The sequence below is a fragment of the Cebidichthys violaceus genome, unplaced genomic scaffold, assembly GCF_023349555.1.
Source record: "Cebidichthys violaceus isolate CVI_PGR_0920_01 unplaced genomic scaffold, fCebVio1.0.p SCAF_19, whole genome shotgun sequence".
NCBI classification, from domain to species: domain Eukaryota; kingdom Metazoa; phylum Chordata; class Actinopteri; order Perciformes; family Stichaeidae; genus Cebidichthys; species Cebidichthys violaceus.
Window position 1 is genome coordinate 5,705,494 of NW_027176361.1, and position 18,592 is coordinate 5,724,085.

General features: G+C 40.9%; 2 protein-coding genes across 2 annotated transcripts in view; both read left to right on the plus strand.

Annotated features, from left to right (window-relative positions):
* Positions 1-1,946: 1,946 nt before the first annotated feature.
* On the plus strand, positions 1,947-3,683 carry LOC137874904 (doublesex- and mab-3-related transcription factor A1-like). The gene is made up of 2 exons (XM_068713877.1): positions 1,947-2,502; positions 2,751-3,683. The coding sequence occupies exons 1-2, from the start codon at positions 2,025-2,027 to the stop codon at positions 3,542-3,544; spliced, it is 1,272 nt and encodes a 423-aa protein (XP_068569978.1). The 5' UTR covers positions 1,947-2,024; the 3' UTR covers positions 3,545-3,683.
* An 896-nt stretch (positions 3,684-4,579) lies between these two features.
* Positions 4,580-18,592, plus strand: part of LOC137874600 (glucosidase 2 subunit beta-like) — a 95,254-nt gene continuing 81,241 nt past the window's right edge. Inside the window, 6 exon segments of the mRNA XM_068713369.1 lie at positions 4,580-4,722; positions 5,129-5,245; positions 6,980-7,075; positions 8,912-8,969; positions 9,896-10,013; positions 13,615-13,744. Of these exon segments, the coding sequence (XP_068569470.1) occupies positions 4,641-4,722; positions 5,129-5,245; positions 6,980-7,075; positions 8,912-8,969; positions 9,896-10,013; positions 13,615-13,744 (601 nt within the window). The 5' untranslated portion in view covers positions 4,580-4,640.

Below are 18,592 nucleotides of genomic sequence, written 5' to 3' on the forward strand. Positions count from 1 at the left end.
ATATAACACTACAGCTTTTATCCGTAATCCAATTTATAGAGGCTTTTCCGAAACCGCTGTTTTTGTCCCATTTTCCTCCTCGGGGTAATTATAAATAAGACGGAAACGGAGCCTTTCCAAAAGCTCAATATATATACACATTCAAACAGGCTTGTTAACGGCACGCTGCTTCCAGCCACCCTTCCTGCAAGAAAAAGCTGGAACCGGTCCATGTAAACCGCCTAAGTGGTGTGCATGAAAAGCCAGGTGAGAGCAGCTTAACGTACCTGGATAAACTTGCCAGCCACAAATCCAAACCTTAACTTCAACTTCACAGTGGATGAAATGATAAAAAAAAAGCTGCATGTGCGTCCACACACTGGCCTTTATTTATGTTTTTAAGCATTCTGTGTTGATGGATGCATTTCAAATCATCATGTCCTGCACAGCTGTAGTGAGTCTGCACCAACCCCTATCCATCCGGGCAGAACATCTTTCTGCAAATAGCAGACTCGCTTCTCAAAACCTCTTTATTATCTGGATGATTTTGTTACGACAAATTCCTGTACACACGTACGGTTTTTTGTGTGGTTTTTTTTTTTTTTTTTGCACAGTATGTGTTTGCTCTTTGCATATGCACACATGCATGGTTGTAATGGGGCAGCTGGGCAGGTATGCTGCTGATAAGATCCGTCACCTGAGGACAGATGGATGTGAGGAAGAGGAAGAATTTTTTTTTACTATATCTGTCATTGCTACGTTTTGCTCTCAAAAGCAGCAAATGTCTTTTATCAAGTCGAAACACTTACCAGCCTGTGTATTTGACAAGCAGTAATATTAATGGCTAATAATAGCTACGCCTGCATCAAATCATTGTGTAGTATACTGTAAGCAATTTTCCTGGCCTCTGCTGTAGCAGACCTTCCTCAGAGATGCCCTTCAGGGAATCATTATCTCGGTAAAACGCCACAAGGGGGTTGAGTGCTTCCATCCACTGCCTCTTTAACCCGCATCCATTATTCAGAGGGAGTCTAGTGGAGTCAGAACTACAGGGGAGACCAAGAGGAGCCACTGATGTCTCACTCTTACATCTACGGATGATAAGGAGACGTCTAATAGTTCCCATTTTGGTGTGACGTCTCAGTCGAGCTGCACACATTTGCAGGGAATAGGAAATAAGAAAAGAAAGAATAAAAGAATCGAGGAAGGCAGCGTGCAAATGCACGACTAACGGTGTTTCCCTTGGTGACTGCCACTGTGTTTGTGTCATTACGCTCAAGTTGTTTCCCGTGCACTAACGGTAAGGCAATCTGCTGCGTGCAACTGGATCCTCTTTGAATGGAGAGATATGAATGCAACATGTGACAAGGTGTGATTAGTGATCCACCGATCTTGCCGGGTGTTTGTTGACAGATGGGTCTTTTGTCAGGGTAATCTGGAGAACAGAATAACCAGGTAGATAATTACCTGTTGCCTTTGTGTCCATCAGGGCCATTGTTGTGTTAAAAACATCCTAACAGTGAATATTCATTGCTCAGCAGGGTGACCAAAGTGGCTAATTGTATCCAGCTGACCTGAGGCAACATATTTATATTTCTGTTTACCCACCCAAATTGACAAAGTAACACGTTTGTTTTTTTTTACTGCTGTGCTCATTAAACATAATTAACTCTTAAAGCAACGGAAACTTAAAAAAAAAAATCAATATAATGTCCCGCAGATCACATTTTCTAAAAGTGCAAATACAGATTGCACAAAGTTGGCCTGCATGTGGGCTCGGTTGCATCAGATTAGTCCACTTTTCATCCGGGATGCAAATACATATGATAGGGTGGGCTGTTAAGAGGCTGGAGCGGAAAGGGGTGTGACGAGGGTGTTGTGTTACATGTCAAACCACCTGGAGAGAGGACACTTAAGGCGTGTTGTTTCAGGGTGCCAGCGGCAGTAGAGAGACGCACCAGTCACTCAGAGAAGGCCGCATCGCTAGTGGTTGAGTACACTTGTATTGGACTTTTAATACGTTTGTGTTTGCAACCTCTCGGGCGATGGACAACAGAATCACGCCGCTCGGCCTGACCGGGCACACCGCCGGTCCTCTCGGGGGCTTGCACGTGCCCCCTTCCCTCCTGCGTCCTCCGCCTCTCTTCCTCCGCGCGTGCAATCCCGCTCTGGAGAGGGGATACCCGCGCACCCCGAAGTGCGCCCGGTGCAGGAACCACGGCGTGGTGTCCGCGCTGAAGGGCCACAAGCGCTTCTGCCGCTGGAGAGACTGCGTGTGCGCAAAGTGCACCCTGATTGCGGAGAGGCAGCGGGTGATGGCCGCGCAGGTTGCGCTGAGGAGGCAGCAGGCTCAGGAGGAGAGCGAGGCCCGCGAGCTTCGGCTCGTGTACCACGGCGCGGGGATGGTCGGGGAAACAGGGATCCCTCAGGCGTCACCCGGAGGCCCCGGGGTGCCAGCAGCCACCGGCAACACCCCGACAGCTTCCGGTTTTGATGTTTTTGGAGCAGAGAGCCAAAAAGATGGTACATTTGAAATAACAATGATTACTTTGGAGATTGTTTAACCCTTTTATGTATAAATAGAAAATAGTCCCATAATTAAATTCACAGTTAGATGTTAGTTTGTTTGTGTTTCATTCAAGTAACCCCAAAGTACGACAGCATACGAGGGAAAATTTACTTTTAAATACTGAATTGTTTCACGCATTTACTCATACTAAATCTTGCGCATCATGTTTCAAACCATGTGTTTTCTTTTGTCCACATTTCAGATGACAAACTGAGCAAGTACAGCTTTTATAACAGTTTCCTGGGCCAACCCCTCTTTGCACCCCACACCGCGCGGCTGCCCTCTCCAATAGACAAGAAAGATCTGTCTCCAAACCAGGACAACACCACTTCATTCAGTGAAGACAGGGCAAGTCCGTCCCCGGTGTTCGATCAGCGCTCGGACCACATAGAGAGCCCGGAAAGGTCGCTTTCCTCCTCGGATCCGGAGTCAGGCAGCGAGTCGGAGAAGCCCAAGGACTACCGGAGCCCGAACCGGGACCCCACTGACATAATGGCCAAGATCTTCCCACATCAGAAACGGGACACCCTGGAGTCTATGGTGAGAACGTGCAAAGGCGACATTGTCAGATCCATCGAGCTGGTGCTGAGCTCCAGAGAGAACAAAATTGACTCCGATAGCGTGTCTCTGTCTAATCACCCAAACGCACTCCTCAGGCATTCAGTCGGCCTGCCCGGAGCGCTCGGTGGCCTGGGGAGCAAGTCTGCCTTCTCTCCGCTCCACATGCCACCGCCGGCCGCCGGGGAAAACAGTCTGTACGGGCTTAACCCCCGCCTCGGGGTCAGCCCCTTACGGCTGGCCTATTCCTCTGCAAACGGTGGCGTGGCAGGTTTTATGTCACCATACGTGACATCTGGACTGATGCCAGTGTTTCCACTACGTCCACCCTTGGACTCCTATTCCTTCCCCGGCATGATCAGAGACCTCTCTTACCTTCAGAGCAAGGAGTCACTGTGTAGTGCAGGTCTTTACACACGACTTAACAGTGAAAAATGACAAATGAGAATTTAAAGAAAAGAAGTTGTTCGTTATGATAATTTCATTTTGGCTTTCAGATTTACCTCTAAATCCTCTTTTAAGTGCCTCAAACCTTAAAGTGCTGATTGAAATCACTGCATTACTTTCCAGACTTGTTTGTTACAGTGTAAATGTTGTAAATATTGTTTATTATTAATAAAACTACCAAACGGTTCTCTTGTTTTATATGTGTTTGTGATTTTGTGCCAGTTACATCAAGATGGCATCTATCTATCTATATGTATGTAATAGATGGAATACCCTGACTACCTGCTGTGCTTGTTGTGGTTAGAAGTGCATTTGGTCACAATATTTATCACGCTACCCAAAATGCACTTCTTACAAACCAGAAAACGTGAAAGGTGTTCATTACAAATAAATTCAACTAGCCTACAAAGTTCATAAAGTCTTTCCATTGAATACTTTGATAATGTATACAATGAATAAGATAAGAATAAGAATGTGAACAAATGCATTTTTGAGGAGGAAAGCTCATGATTGGTCAACGGAATCCCACGTTGCTAGAACAGAAAACCAATAGAACAGCTCAGAAGTCAAGAGATAGCTTCAACAAATACAACATGTTGTAAGTTTCTATGAGGTTATCATCGCCGTAGATGACTGGGACACTTAAATAGAGTAGAGCCATCTTTGGTGTTAGTTATAAACACCTGCTTGTCCTTCTAGTACCAGTCGAAATGTTTACTAAGAGTACAAGTTGCCTAGAAGTATTAAAAGGAGATCCTGACTATTGTGTTCGTTACATGTACAGTCAATTAACCAGTCAAGCTTGAACATTGCCCGTCTTTTCATTTAAAAAAATGTCGGTAGTCTAAATTATTAACGTCAACAAATGCATTTTTGAGGGAGAAAACCATTTTCATTCATGATTGGTCAATAGAATCGCACATGGCTAGGATACAAACCAATAGGAAGGCTCAGAACCGGCACGTGACCGCATGTTTCAGGAAGTCAGGACACGATCAGTTTAAATGTTGTATGTATGCGTTTGAAACACAGTTAGGCGGGTTATTGTAAGGCAGGAGTGAGGCTGTTTATAATTGTGCCACCTGACATGCGCTTCCACGTTATTATCGCCGCTGTTTTTTGGTGTGGTTTCGTAGACTCGCGGAAAATAAGAGGAATATCTTCGTCCTGTAAGTTCACTGTCCCCTTCAAGCTAGCTAAAGGCTAATTAGCTATCACATTGTTTGTCAGTTACACTGTATAGTGCAACTTGCTGTGACTTTGGCAACTCTTTAGCTTCAACACATACATGTTGCAAGTTGCTGTGATGTTGTCATCGCTGCAGACCGCTTGTAACGTATGTACACAGCGTTTAAAGTTTTGTTCTGGGTGGCATCCATAAAACCAGACCTATCTTTTTATTTAATAGTTCCAGCAGCATTTCTTTAAATACTCAAGAATCCAGCTTTTATCCTGAAATGAATGCTGTAGATGCAAAATGTTATTCGAAGTCTCCTCCTTTGTTTGATTACGTTTCTAGCTGCAGTTGAAGGTCATCTACATGCATCCTTCAGTAATGTTTTCATCCTCTAACAGACAAGCGGTTCTACAGGGAGAGGAAGTCCTTTCTGTGCATTGATGGGTCCAAGATCATTCCCTTTGAGCAGGTGAACGACGACTACTGTGACTGTGAAGATGGCTCTGATGAACCAGGTAAAAAGTGAACGTGTGGGCGAGTGGGTGTCTGTTTACCGAGGTTAGCAAACAGTGTTCCTATGCACTGTTAATAATTACTTCAGTGCAAACTGAATTTCTCTTTGTGGATAAATAATATTTGATCTGACTTTTCAGATATGTTAACTTATCAATAGTTTTGAGAATGCAAGCTTTTCAGTTAAATATACATCCAGTTTGCTGTTTCTTTGTGATACAGTTCACCAAGTTCCCCGTGTGTCTTTTGGTTTCACTAATCTCGGGATGGGCTGTACTTTCTATCAAATAAACTCACACTTTTACATTTTCAAACGGACCATATGCTGTTCAGACTATATTATAAACAGACATTTGTTTTACGCCCACATGAGACTATGACATGAGGAAATAAATCAATTTTATTTAGGTAACAGGTCAACTGGTTCCCTCTCCCTCATGTTCACGAAACACCATTTTCATATTAATCAACACATTACTGATTTAGGGTTCTCTTTCTGAATATCACCATGTTAATCTCTTGTTCCTTTGGGAACCAGAAGCCATCTAAACTGCTGATGAGGTTGAATAATGAGGATTTGTGGCTACGGTTAAAGAATATTATCATGTTATTAATATATATCATTAAGTGATCTTCTTAAGGGGTCATTAAAGGAGCTAAACTCAAAATGTATACAGCAGCAAACAGTTATTTGTAAATGATATAATGGAGTAATGGCTGCCTGAGCAGAGAATGAAGTCTAACTCCCTCTGTGTGTTGTAATCAAAGCTTCTGTGTACTTTGTGTATTCGGTCGGTCAGAGCTAAGAGTGTTTACCTGAGGGGGACCTGAAGGTTGGGTGCTGTGCTTCCATTACAACGCTGTCTGTTGGGAGGGCAATATCAACTTTAACCCCCGTATGAGTGCATTGCATAGCGGCGTCTGTGAGCTAACCAGTGGGGCACGCTCCCGTGCACTAACATGCACTAAAAGCAAAGTAAAACAAGGAGAACAACACACACACAGAGGGAGAGCGACTTCATTCTCTGCTCAGGTAGACATTACTCCAGCATATATGTACACAGAAAATGGTTGTTTGCTCTTTAATCATCGTTTTTGCTAAATGAAACGAGTCTGTTGACTGTAGTGTACACGTTCTGCTGTTATGCTGTCCCATACTGCTGGGGTAAATCCAAACCTTAATATTGTTATGCAACATAAATACAAGCTTCCTAATGAGCTTCTTTACTCATTGCAGACGGGGGCAGAAAAAGCAAGAATTGACTGAATTAATATTATCATATTGGCAGCTGATACAGTCCAGTGCACTGGAAACAGAAAAATTATAGAGGTAGTAATTTCCCTGACCTCAAGTTATGTATCCAATTTCCATGTTTGGTATGATTAGGTATTCACTAAGGACTGTATATCAGACATGGTTGATTCCTAAGGTCAGCTCACTTTCACAACAACATATTTTTCAAGCTGGTACAAACCGCTTTGAACTTCACACTGCTGCCACTCCTGAACATGGGTTCATTTCCTACGCTTAAACAGGTGGAAATCAGGCTGTTAAAAATAAGAAATAAATCCAAAAAACAATGTGGCAGAATCATCTGTACAGGTGCCTGTTGAAAAGGGACTATATGTTTCTCTTATCAGCCCACATGCATGTATTAGACATAGCTTTGATTAGATTAATTTGTTTCTGCTAGTTAGCTTGTTACATAGTGCTGACCTCTCCTGACTCCATGTAGGCACCTCCGCCTGTCCTCGAGGCCGATTCTACTGCACCAATCTGGGGTTCCGCCCACACTACATCCCGTCATCACGAGTCAACGATGGCATCTGTGGTATGTCTTTTTATATTGCATTATATTGGATGAAATAATACTCTCCTGAGAGGTTACATTAATACACTACAGAAGCTGAAGTGAAGCAATGGATTAACAGCCTTTTTCAAGGACAACAAGGCCAGCGCTACTAGTGATGAACAGATTCATTCTTATTTGTTCAAAATAGCTGGTGAAAAGGTTTGAAGCCGAATTTGCTCTAAAATCTTGCAACTCGTTGATTTTATTTATTTAATTTTTTTTATTCAAACTAAGTTCATGTCCCCTTTTTTATTGGATAATAAGTTGATCTGTTTGCTTTTACACCTTTTTGTGTGTTTTTGCAAACATAGACAAGAATTCACATGATGTCAAGAAGTTGACCTGTTGCTGTACAAACTGTCATTCCTTCTGTAGTTCAAACTAATTCAAGACGCACTAAACCAAACATGGCTCTCTAACACACACACACACACACACACACACACACACACACACACACACACACACACACACACACACACTCTCCATTCTTTCTTGTAAAATCTGCCACTCTCTGTTTTTAATCCGATTTGTTTTCCTTCTCATCCACTTTTGTTCTCCCGTAGCTCTCCACTTTGGATACAATCAATACATTTCATTGTTGACATCTCCTATCTGTGACCAGCTGCATTAAACAGCATGCAACCATTGCTGGTAAAAAAAAAAAAAAAAAAATGAAGGAAATGAAAAAGCCTCCTCCTTCCTCTCCTCCCTTCTTTATTCTTCTCCCATCCGTCTTCTCATACCTTCCCTTGAGTGGAGCCACTTAATAGCAAACGCAACATCGCTTTTTCGCTTCTGCTGGCTGTCGAGATATTTTCACTGGCTTCCCTTTCTGTGCTGTAAAGCCCTCGTTCCACCGGTCACCAATGGCGTTCAGGATAATTGAGAAATATCCCACTCTACCCACTCTCTGGAGTGAAACATCTGAGCAAAAGGCAGATCTGAGCACTTAGGAAACACCATGCAGCTGATCTTTGTAAGTGGTTGATCTCAAGAGAGACTCTGATCCAGACTGATGTATCATGCAGGCACACAGATCTCATTTTCATTGCGGCTAAGAAGTGATTAAAGCTTTAAAGAGAAGTTTTTTTGCCACTCATGTCTGGCGGTTAGATGGAAGGCTACAGCAACCAGTCGGTTAGCTTAGCACAAATACTGAAAACAGCTAGCCTGGCTCTTGTTTTTACTCAGTTTTTGTGCAGATTAAACAAACAATATTGAACATGTTAATGAGGCTAGCAGGCAGATTGGACAAAGCTAGGCTAGCTAGCTGTCCAGTCTTTATGCTAACCGAAGCTAAGTGGGAGTGTGACTCGTGGTGGCTTCAGGATCATCGTACAGACATAACTATTTTAAAAAAAAGAAGCTTTCTTGAATCTGATGATGATTTTTTTGATTAGTCATTTTATCTAGGAATCAGACAATCCTGAAAATGGCCATTACAATGTCTCACAGCGGCATCTTCAAAATGTATTACTGAAGTGACTCATTTTCTGTCCATTTGACAAATCAACTAATGGATTCAGCTCTCTGATTACACCATATCTTGTTTTTGAATATTTTTTTCTTAAATCACTTCATGTTCATTAATATATGATGTGCTCTATGTTGGAAAGCAATTGCTTGTACTCAAATTCTTCACTTTTTAGGGGCCAAGGAGTGATATCAAGCTAAAAAAAGTAGCTGAAAATGTTCTTTTCATAGTTGCTGACTGTTGTTTTTTTTAATTTTTCTTCTGCTTGCTGATATATTGAATGCTCTTCTATTCTCTTGTATGTGCGTTGGATCGGTTTCTCCTGTGTCTCGTGCCAGATTGCTGCGATGCTTCAGATGAATACAACAGCCACGCTCACTGCCAGAACACTTGCTGGTCAGTTGAATCAAAACTGAGATTCAATATTTATAATACAACACATGCAGAGTTTGACTCAAAATATAGCGGCCCACACATTGCTAAAGAACAAAAAAAAAAAAAAAATTATACCGGCCCGTTCTATTTGGGCAAATGTATCAAAGGATGCAGATCATCTTGAATCCTAGCTGTCTTTAAGATAAAGGTATTTATCGTAGTATTAGTGTGACAGACAGTGATGCGCTGTGCCACCAGGGGGCATGGTGTCACTATGGTTTAAAGTCTTGATGCAGTTCAGCCCTGCTCTCATAATGTATATGCATCACAATATTGTTTTGAACGGGTTGATCCTTGATAGAGACAGATCTGACTCCCTGCCTCTTTTCACACTGTAAATTGTGCTCCCAACAACTCTGTCCTGCGGTGTTTTTCATGCCGATAATTCAGCTTCTATAAGACATAAACTGCACAGATGGTCGGTCTGTGAATAAATAAACCTATAAGAATGCGGGCCCTTCTTCTCTGAGACGCACAGAGTGACCGTACTATGATGCTGAAATCTTGCCCGCTGTGTAAATGTAACGTCTAATACGGTAACCCACTTCTTTTGTTGACAGCACTTTTGTTATTTCATTCAAAATCACATAGGAGCAGAGTATACCTCATTATGTTTTCACAAGGTCCACACTCGTATTGTTTGTTCTTCAAAAACAATTTGGTTCAGCCACAGAGCTTCAGCCTCCCCCCCCGCCATCTTATTTACTTTTTTATTTTCCCATTTGGATTCCCGTTGCATTGTGGGCCCTTTTTTTTTTTTGTTGTAAAAATTGGATTGCGCCATCTCAATGACCATAGCAGGGGTGGCTGATGTTTTCACCGTAATGAGACCGTGCATCCTCTCTCTCTCTCTCTCTCTCTCTCTCTCTCTCTCTCTCTCTCCTCAGGAATCTGGGACAGAGAGAGAGAGCGTACGTGGAGGGCCAGATGAGGACCTTGGACGAGGGTTTGCAACTCAAGCAGCAACTGATTGAGGAGGGAGTGCTGCTCTGGAGAGAGAAACAGGTACACCGAAATCTGCTGAAGTAACTGCTACGACATGGCTTGTAGTAGTAGTAAGAGAGGATGGTCATCTGGGGTTTTTCCTAAAAAGCTTTATCCTGTTCCTGTCGTGAGAAAACAAGTGACTTTCGCTTGTGCCTTTTTCTCACTGCTTTTCACTTGACCTGCACAGATTATACACATGGTTCATCTAGTGGTCTATATATATATATATAGTCTATGGCGGCCTATATATTTTAACTTAATCCCTAGATCAGTAGCAAACAGGTGACCCTACATTGTTGAGAAACAGCATCACCCGAAAAAAGGTTTCAATACACAAAATGCTAGAAATACTCCAGCAAAATTGTTGTGTGTGTGATCAATAATACTTAGCAGACGCTGCTGAAGTCGTCTGCTGTGCACTTTCCAACACCAACCTCAGCCTGCTGTGCAGTTAGTTTTTTGCCGTGTCATCGTGATGAGTTCACTGTTTTCTAGCTCTAAAATCTTAAAAAAATAAAATATATATATATATATATATATATATATATATAACTGCAAGCAAACTCCCTTGCGTGACTGTTTTTAGTTGTGTGTCCTGATGAGTGTCCTCCCATTTTAGTACAACAAGCATATCAGTGTATGATTGTATTCAAAATGTGTCACCTCCTGTCCAAACAATTCTAAGTTTCTAGTCATTTATAAAGCATAAAACTCATATTCTCCAGCTGCCAACAACTTTTACTTGCTAGCTATGCTTCATTTGCCTCTCATCTGAAACGGTAAGGAGTCAATGGTTTGGGGTTACATCAGCACAAGTATCTGAGTGATCAAGCCACTTTTTGAATCAACATGCTGCTTTTTTTTTAAATAGAGCTTCAAGAAACTACTTCACAGTTTCAGCTGCTCTCCATTTGCTTGTTGAACAAGCACTAGGCCAAATTAGAAACCGGAGCCCCGGAGTTCAGTGCAAATTAAATGGGTAAATTTGGCAGCTGAGGATCTCTTTTAGATGTTTTTAGATATATTTATTGGTTCAGTTCATTACTTAATGCATTATCTTAATTTGAGAAATTGTCAGTCTAGCTCACCTAGATGTATGTTGCACTTATAAAGATATCTTTCCTTTTTTTTTTTTTTTTTTTTTTAAGTGCTCAAGTAATGGAAAACCAGCATACCAACATGTAGTTATTGCCATTTAGAAAAAGAGTCTGAAGGAACTAATTCACAGTTCTTTGACGTTCTCATGGCTGTCCTCATTCCTGCTATATTTTCTTTTGATTATGTGAAAACTTACTTCATCTCAAGGTATTCCGAAGCACTTCACAGCACCGCTTGTGTGGAAAAACGTGTTTAAACATATATTGCTTGTGATGTACAGTTAAAAAGATAGCACTTGTTCGACTCAAAAGATTTTGAAGGACACTTGTCCACACACACACACACACACACACACACACACACACACACACACACACACACACACACACACACACACACACACACACACACACACACACACACACGCATGTCTGATTTGCCACTGAAGGTCTCTGAGTGTGTATCCTGCGCTCACCCTCCTCTTTTTTTTTTTTTTTGTTTTGTTCTATGTTCTATTCTGTGGCCGCTGATTGGCAGATCGAGGCTGCAGTGTCACCCAGCCCTCCTGGCCCAGCAGCACAATGTGATCCTCTTCTCTCAGTGCGTCTTTGTTGATATGGCTGGGTCACCTCGGGGGTCCTCGTCTCGGAAGCCTTACACAACGACTCAAAAGTGAACCCTGCCTGCGGTTCAAGGGTTAAATAAGAAACAGGATGCTAGAAAACTTTTCAATACAATTTAGAAGCCTTTTTTTTTTACAATGAGAGCTGAATGTAGCGCGTCAGCATTGCAGGCCTTAGAACCAACTGCTGCTGTTAATCAAATACTAATAGGTATTCAATAAAATCTACTTTTAGGAGGTTCCGCATTATCTTTCTGCCCACTCGTTAATTGTACATTTTAGATCAGGGAATGATGTCCAGGGTTTACTAGTCGTCAATCCTTTTAAAACAGAGTTTTTTTTTTCTTTCCCTAACGCAGCTTTGTCTGAATTGTTAGGGTTTTAGAGGAACACATGCTTTTTCTGTCCAAACTGTAACACAGCTAGCAGCAGAGTTAACACAGCGGTTGACACCCATTGATCTTTTAAAACAAAAAAAATATTTTCACTCATCCCAATTGAAATATTCAGATTTAATGTGTGACTAACCAAATATTCGTCCTAATAGAGTTTTGATTTTCTAATGCAGTTCATTGAGTTGTGGAAACGCAAATACTTTTGTTGTTCTGTAAAGTATTTTAACACTGTGGAGGAACAATTTACATGCGATGGGTTTTATTCCCAAGTATGTTTTCGTCAGCTCAAAATGGAGCCCATAAATCACTGCAGCACACTGAAGGTGGCAAAGCAAGCAGCGTGGCCTAGAAAGGTAGTCAACCCTGTCCGAACCAAGCAGAATCCATCACTGCATTATGAGAGTCTCTGAGGAGGGATGGGTCGGCTGTATTCACACGCACACACACGCACACACACACACACACACACACACACACACACGCGTGCAAACAAGGAGCTGCTGTTCTTTCATATTAATTGGTCCATTACAGAGAGTAATGATAGGTTATGCCTGGTTGTCAAAAGCTGTCATATTTGGTGTGACGGCAACGCCCCCTGACGCAAGTGATTTAAATAGTCCGTTGTCAGGCCTGACCGCTGTCATACACGTTTTGGTAAACACATGGGCTGGTTGTGGTCTGGAGGTAGATATGCTGATACCTAAAGAAAGAGGAGGAGGTAAGAACAGACAGATCTTAATAACCTGTCAACTCAGGCACAGCTATAACAACTTTTGGGGCTATAAGTCAACTATCCTGTTGTCAACTTGTGTTGTTTCTCTGTTGATTGTTAATCTTATGTTTCCCTTTAGTGATTATATAGTCACGACTGTGTAGCAAATACAACTGGTTAGATTAGCAAGGTTCTTGTATACGGTGAGATACTTCAGTCTGGACTGACAGACATGCCGGGAGCTGAGAATGCACCAAAATGATCTCCGTTACACCAAACTGGAAAACAGTAGTGCTACAATATGCTAAATTACAACGCAGGCGTTAATGCTCAATTCTCTTTCTTCGTTAGGTTTTAATGTTAATATCGAACACCAGACTCTCCTGAAGTGATTAATATCCAACAAAGACAAGACAACTAGCATGGAAATAGATATCATTTTACAGTATTTATATGTTCTTTGATTGGTATCATTTGTATGGTTACATGCAGTGGATGATTGCTGCAATTTACAAAAAAAGGAATCCAAGATTTAGATTACTGAGAGTGGTGGGAAAGGGACATAAGTGGTTTGATTGAAACAGAATGACAAGAATTTTAACAATGGCTTTTTTTTTTTTTTTTTTTTTTTTTTTGGAAAAAATTTTGCGTAGTTATTTATCCGGAAAAATCTCAGAAAAAGAATTTTGATTGTGCCTCTTACTTGTACAGTGAAAAGCGACCTGCTGTGCTAGAACTGAGTATTCTGAAAGTGATGCTGATGTTGTTTGTCTCTCTGTTGTCTCTCTTCAGGCCCAGCTCAGAGAGCTTCAGCAGGTGGCCGAGGACCTACAGATCAAATTAGAGGAACACCGAAGGAAGAAGCACGAGGCCGACCGACTCAAAGAGCAAACATTAAAGGCACTGGAAGCAGGGGACAGCGGTAAGTGTCTCGCCACCTTTAACCTGCCATGATTTGGTTTGAGTCCATTCAAAGCAATTTGCTCAATCCACAGAATTGCTCCAGTTTGTAGATCATAGGTCATTGTTGCGGCTACCACGGGGCAGCTTCCGTTTTATTTCAGCGCAGCGTTGCGTTGAACAAAAGTAAATTGCCCTCAGCTCCTCCGGCCAGATAGTCAGGATGACAAATGGTAAAACATCAGAAACAGCTGGAAGGGTTAAATACAGATGCCTGTGCCATTGAAATAAATGGACTAGGAAAGGAATGCTGAGCAACAGCATATTGCAGTCCCACAGCGCTGCTTTTACATCCCTCAAACCTTCAGAGAGTAGTTGCTTATGACTCACAGGAAAATTCCCTTATCGCTCCAAGCACTAGCTGGCTCTGCATTTTAGTGACGCTCACACTTGCGTATGTGAATGCACAGAAAGTTGGATAGGAAATGGGCTCAATCATTTTTTTATTTATTTTTTTTGCACTGAAGTCCATAAGGATTTTGAGTCATCACCTATATGTGCGTGTGTGTTGGAAAGCAGGAGATGGAGATCTTTTTAAAAATCTTTTCTCTTTAACACACATTCTGCTGGTTGAATGTTAATATTCCATTCTCATGTTCTTCTCTGATGCCATGAAATGCTGGCAATCGATTGTCTGTCTGGTGTCAAACTGTCCCTCAAGTTCAACTTTTGATTGCAATAAAGGTCATTTGACTTTGCCGGTTCCTCTGAGCATACGTCCATCATGCTTCCCGCTGTGCCAGCTGACCTTTGCTGGACGTCACGGCCCCCCCCCCCCCCCCCCCCCCCATGTTTCTGTGCCTGTCATTCCTTACTTCCATTACTGCTCATCTTCAGGGCGTAACAACCATCAATCAGTTTTCTTGTCCGTGGTCGCGAGTCTCGTCCATATCGGCTATCCATTGAGGCTTTTATTACGCAGTTCTAGTGTGTGTGTGTGTGTGTGTGTGTGTGTGTGTGTGTGTGTGTGTGTGTGTGTGTGTGTGTGTGTGTGTGTGTGTGTGTGTGTGTGTGTATGTGGTGGCTTTTCGGTGCTAAAGTTGAAGGAAAGTTCCAGTGACTTAAAGGCTATTTATTTAGCATTTTCTTTCCTGCCTGCAACCTATGAAGTCTCATGTTGGTTAATAGTTGAATTCTAGTGAATAAGCACCATTAATCTGCCAACGGGAAAACTCAGCAAAAGCTTTTATGGCTCCCCGACTCGCCTAACTGTTATTATTTTGGGGTAGCAAGTGGAGACTGCTTTAACGCACATTTTGAGTCCATTTGTGGACTTTGTCGAAATTAACACAGTAAAACGGAGATTATGCAAGTGGCGAGTCACGGCATTAGGGATCACTTACGTTACAGTTTGAAATGTCGTAGTTTCTTGCCAGCAGCATTTTTACGCTTCAGTCTATACAGTAATACCACAGCCATATTCAAACCAACGTGTGATCAGGTCGAGTTTCCAAATCTTTAAAGTTTGTTTTTTAGGATTACAAGGGTCTTTTTAATGTCTTTTTAGACTTCTTTTCACCGACTAACACACACATTGTCTAAACATGTCATGCACATTTTGAGTATTAATTGAACCTTTTTAAAAAAAGAAAACAAAAAAGATTCTTAAATGACAGAAGACCTCCGAGGACAAATATCTCAATTAAATATCACATGTAAGAATACGTTTTTTTTTTTTTTTTTTTTTTTTCACGAGCGTCTTGTCTCTCCCTTCATGACCTGTCAATAGCCCGTGTCACAATGGGAGTGAAAAGCCAGAAGAACAAGCAGCTGAGCCTGCAAAGTAGAACTTAACAGTCTTTCCCTTTTACTGCTGCTGTCGCTCAAACCTGTCTCCAGGGCTTCATGTGCCGTTATTGAGAAGTTTTAAAGGGCCGGGTTATTTGTGCCCTCAAAGGAAATTGCAGTTTCTCAAGGTGCAGTGCGTTTTGGTACAATGAAACAATACTTTTAACGGCTCGGAGATATTGGATGTTATTACAGTACGAGTTGCTCTATTTTATGTATCATGTGGAAATTATATTCCGTAAGTTTAATTTTGTGTACATGCTTTTACAGGACTACGAGCAGGTGCTATATGAGGAAGAAGTGTTTTGGAACTGCAGTGCAAATGTGCTACTGTTGCACAGTCCAACTAATAATTCACGTTTATTAGTACTGTATTATTAACGTTCTCAGAATACAAGGATATTGCTCAGTGTGCTCACATGTTTGAGCTGTATCCTGTGATTACATTAGCTTGCTCAGTATCTATGATCCTGTGGCACTTTGTTATTCAATGAGTATTTAACCAGATTTCCCAGCATGCTTTGCAAAGACTTTGATGTACCGGATTTTCAGAAAGGACAGTGATCATGTTTGTTTTTTTTAAAAAAAAAAGAAAAGTAAAAATCCCTTTTAATGGCCGTCCTCAATAAGCTTTGGGTTCATAAGGAGGTCTCGTCCTTCTCTGATGTTTATTTGATACGATCCCTCATAAAGAGACTCATTGGATTTATGTCCGTTACTCTCTTTAATGGTACGTCCCAGTATGCAAAGCCACACCGTCTCAGAGTTCACCCACAGTTTGAGGAGATTTCCAGAAATTCGTCGGTAATCCAGCGGCTGACCTGATTTCCCCAGCGGACCGTCTCCCTGCTGCTCATGTTTCTGAAGGTACATGAGTGCAGTTAGACGTCTTATGTCTAAGTGTGCTCATCCACCTCATCTTACAGCATAACTTAAGTGTACCGAGATGGTAGGGGGCCTTAACAGCCAAACCACTATATGCACAACGTTTTCAAACCCAATCCCGAAGCTGCATCACTGAAAATGGTTTTATTTTAGTTTCATTTTTCTTAAACTGTACGTTATGTACGACCAAAATAGAAGAGAATATGGGCATAATTCATTGTCCGTCCTTTTGAGTTTGAGAATCAAAGAATTTACAATTACTAACCGTACTGTGATTAGATGATGTCAAACTGATGTCATATTTCTTCTTAAATCTCCCCAGCAGGGTCAGATATGCCATTCTTATTTATGCAGGTTTGCTAATCTTTTGTTCATTAGCAAATCATAAAACCAGACTCCAGCGCAACAAATAGTTACTTGTTCTTGTTGTTAGACTGACCATAACATTTTGAGACATAAATAGTAAGTGAACCACACGGGCATTCATTTGGTACAAGACGGTTTGGGACAGGTACATCCTCACAGAATAACAAAGGCGTATCTGTTCCCCTACCATACCTTAGCCTGAGGGAGATCATTAGTGTTGTGAGGGAAGATAACTGATTTTGACATATTTATGAATTAGTTTGACTAATTATTAGGCCTAGAGGTGTAGAAGTATTTCACAAGAACGGGCCAATATTAGAAAAATAAGACATGATGATGCAAAGACCCAATTATCAGCTAATCAAAACACGCACTCTCTATGTGGAGAAGTCGTCTTGATAATAAAATCTGATCAGAGGCCTTTGCGTTTACACGTCGTATTCAGATCTCAATATGCAAATTAGGTGGGTGGAGCTGATGGAATTGTTGAGTGTGGTTATTGTTCGCTTCATTGTAAGACACCTTTTAGTTGTTTTGTTTTATGTTGGCTCTGGAGCACGAGTCACACCTGTTTGGCAACGTCTTCATACATTTGGGAAATTTGTAGCATGCTTACAGTTTCCTCCAGATGTTTGTATACATATATATGTGTATATATATGTATATGTATATGTATATATGTGTATATATATGTATATGTATATATGTGTATGTATATATGTGTATATATATATATATGTGTATATATATGTCTATGTATATATGTGTATATATATGTATATGTATATATATGTATATGTATATATATATGTGTGTATATATATGTATATATATGTATATGTATATATGTGTGTATATATGTATATGTATATATGTGTATATGTATATGTATATATATGTGTATATATATATATATATATATATATATGTATATATATATATATGTATGTATGTATGTGTATATATATATATATGTATGTATGTATGTATGTATGTATATATATATATATATATATATGTATATATATGTATATATATGTGAGATTTTCCATAGGGCCGTATGGATATTAAGAAACGTAATATGCAACAAGTATCAAACGTGGATTGTTCTGCCGCTGAACCTAATTTAGTTCATGATCTATGTTTTCTGTATATCCACAAAACAAGCTAAGTGGAAAGATTACATAATTGAAGGCTAATAACATGGTGATGTTAATGTGAATTTGGCACATTCATTTGTCTCATTTGTGATTTCTGTCTGTGATATTCACTATAGAGGGAACTTAAGACGGAATAAGGCAATTGACTCAACAACGTTCATCACGACCCTAAATTTATGATCAAATTGCCCACTGCGATGTTCTTTATAGTGCTGCAGTGTTTCCTGGATGCGACGCAGCATGAGTCATTCTGTAAACCGGCACCATCTGACGCACCGTTTAGCTTAAAACACTTATTTGCACATTCTATCTTTATATTTACAGTATCTGCTGTTCTTTGTAAAAAAAAATAAAGGTTTAACACCTGCAGCCTTTTGGTACATTTCCATCTCAAAGCAGTTTTTCCCCTTCAGAAAGGGGTAATTTCCTGCCTCAAAATATTGCTTATACTGTACAAAAACAAGCCAACGCGTCTGATGTTAGCCTTGGAGTGCACAGCTCACAATAACAAAGAGAGCTCTGTGTGGATAACACAGTCTGTAGCCGAGGCATAGATCTGCCGTCTCCTGCTGATGTGTTGCATTCTCTCTGCTCTCTTTGTTCCTCTTATT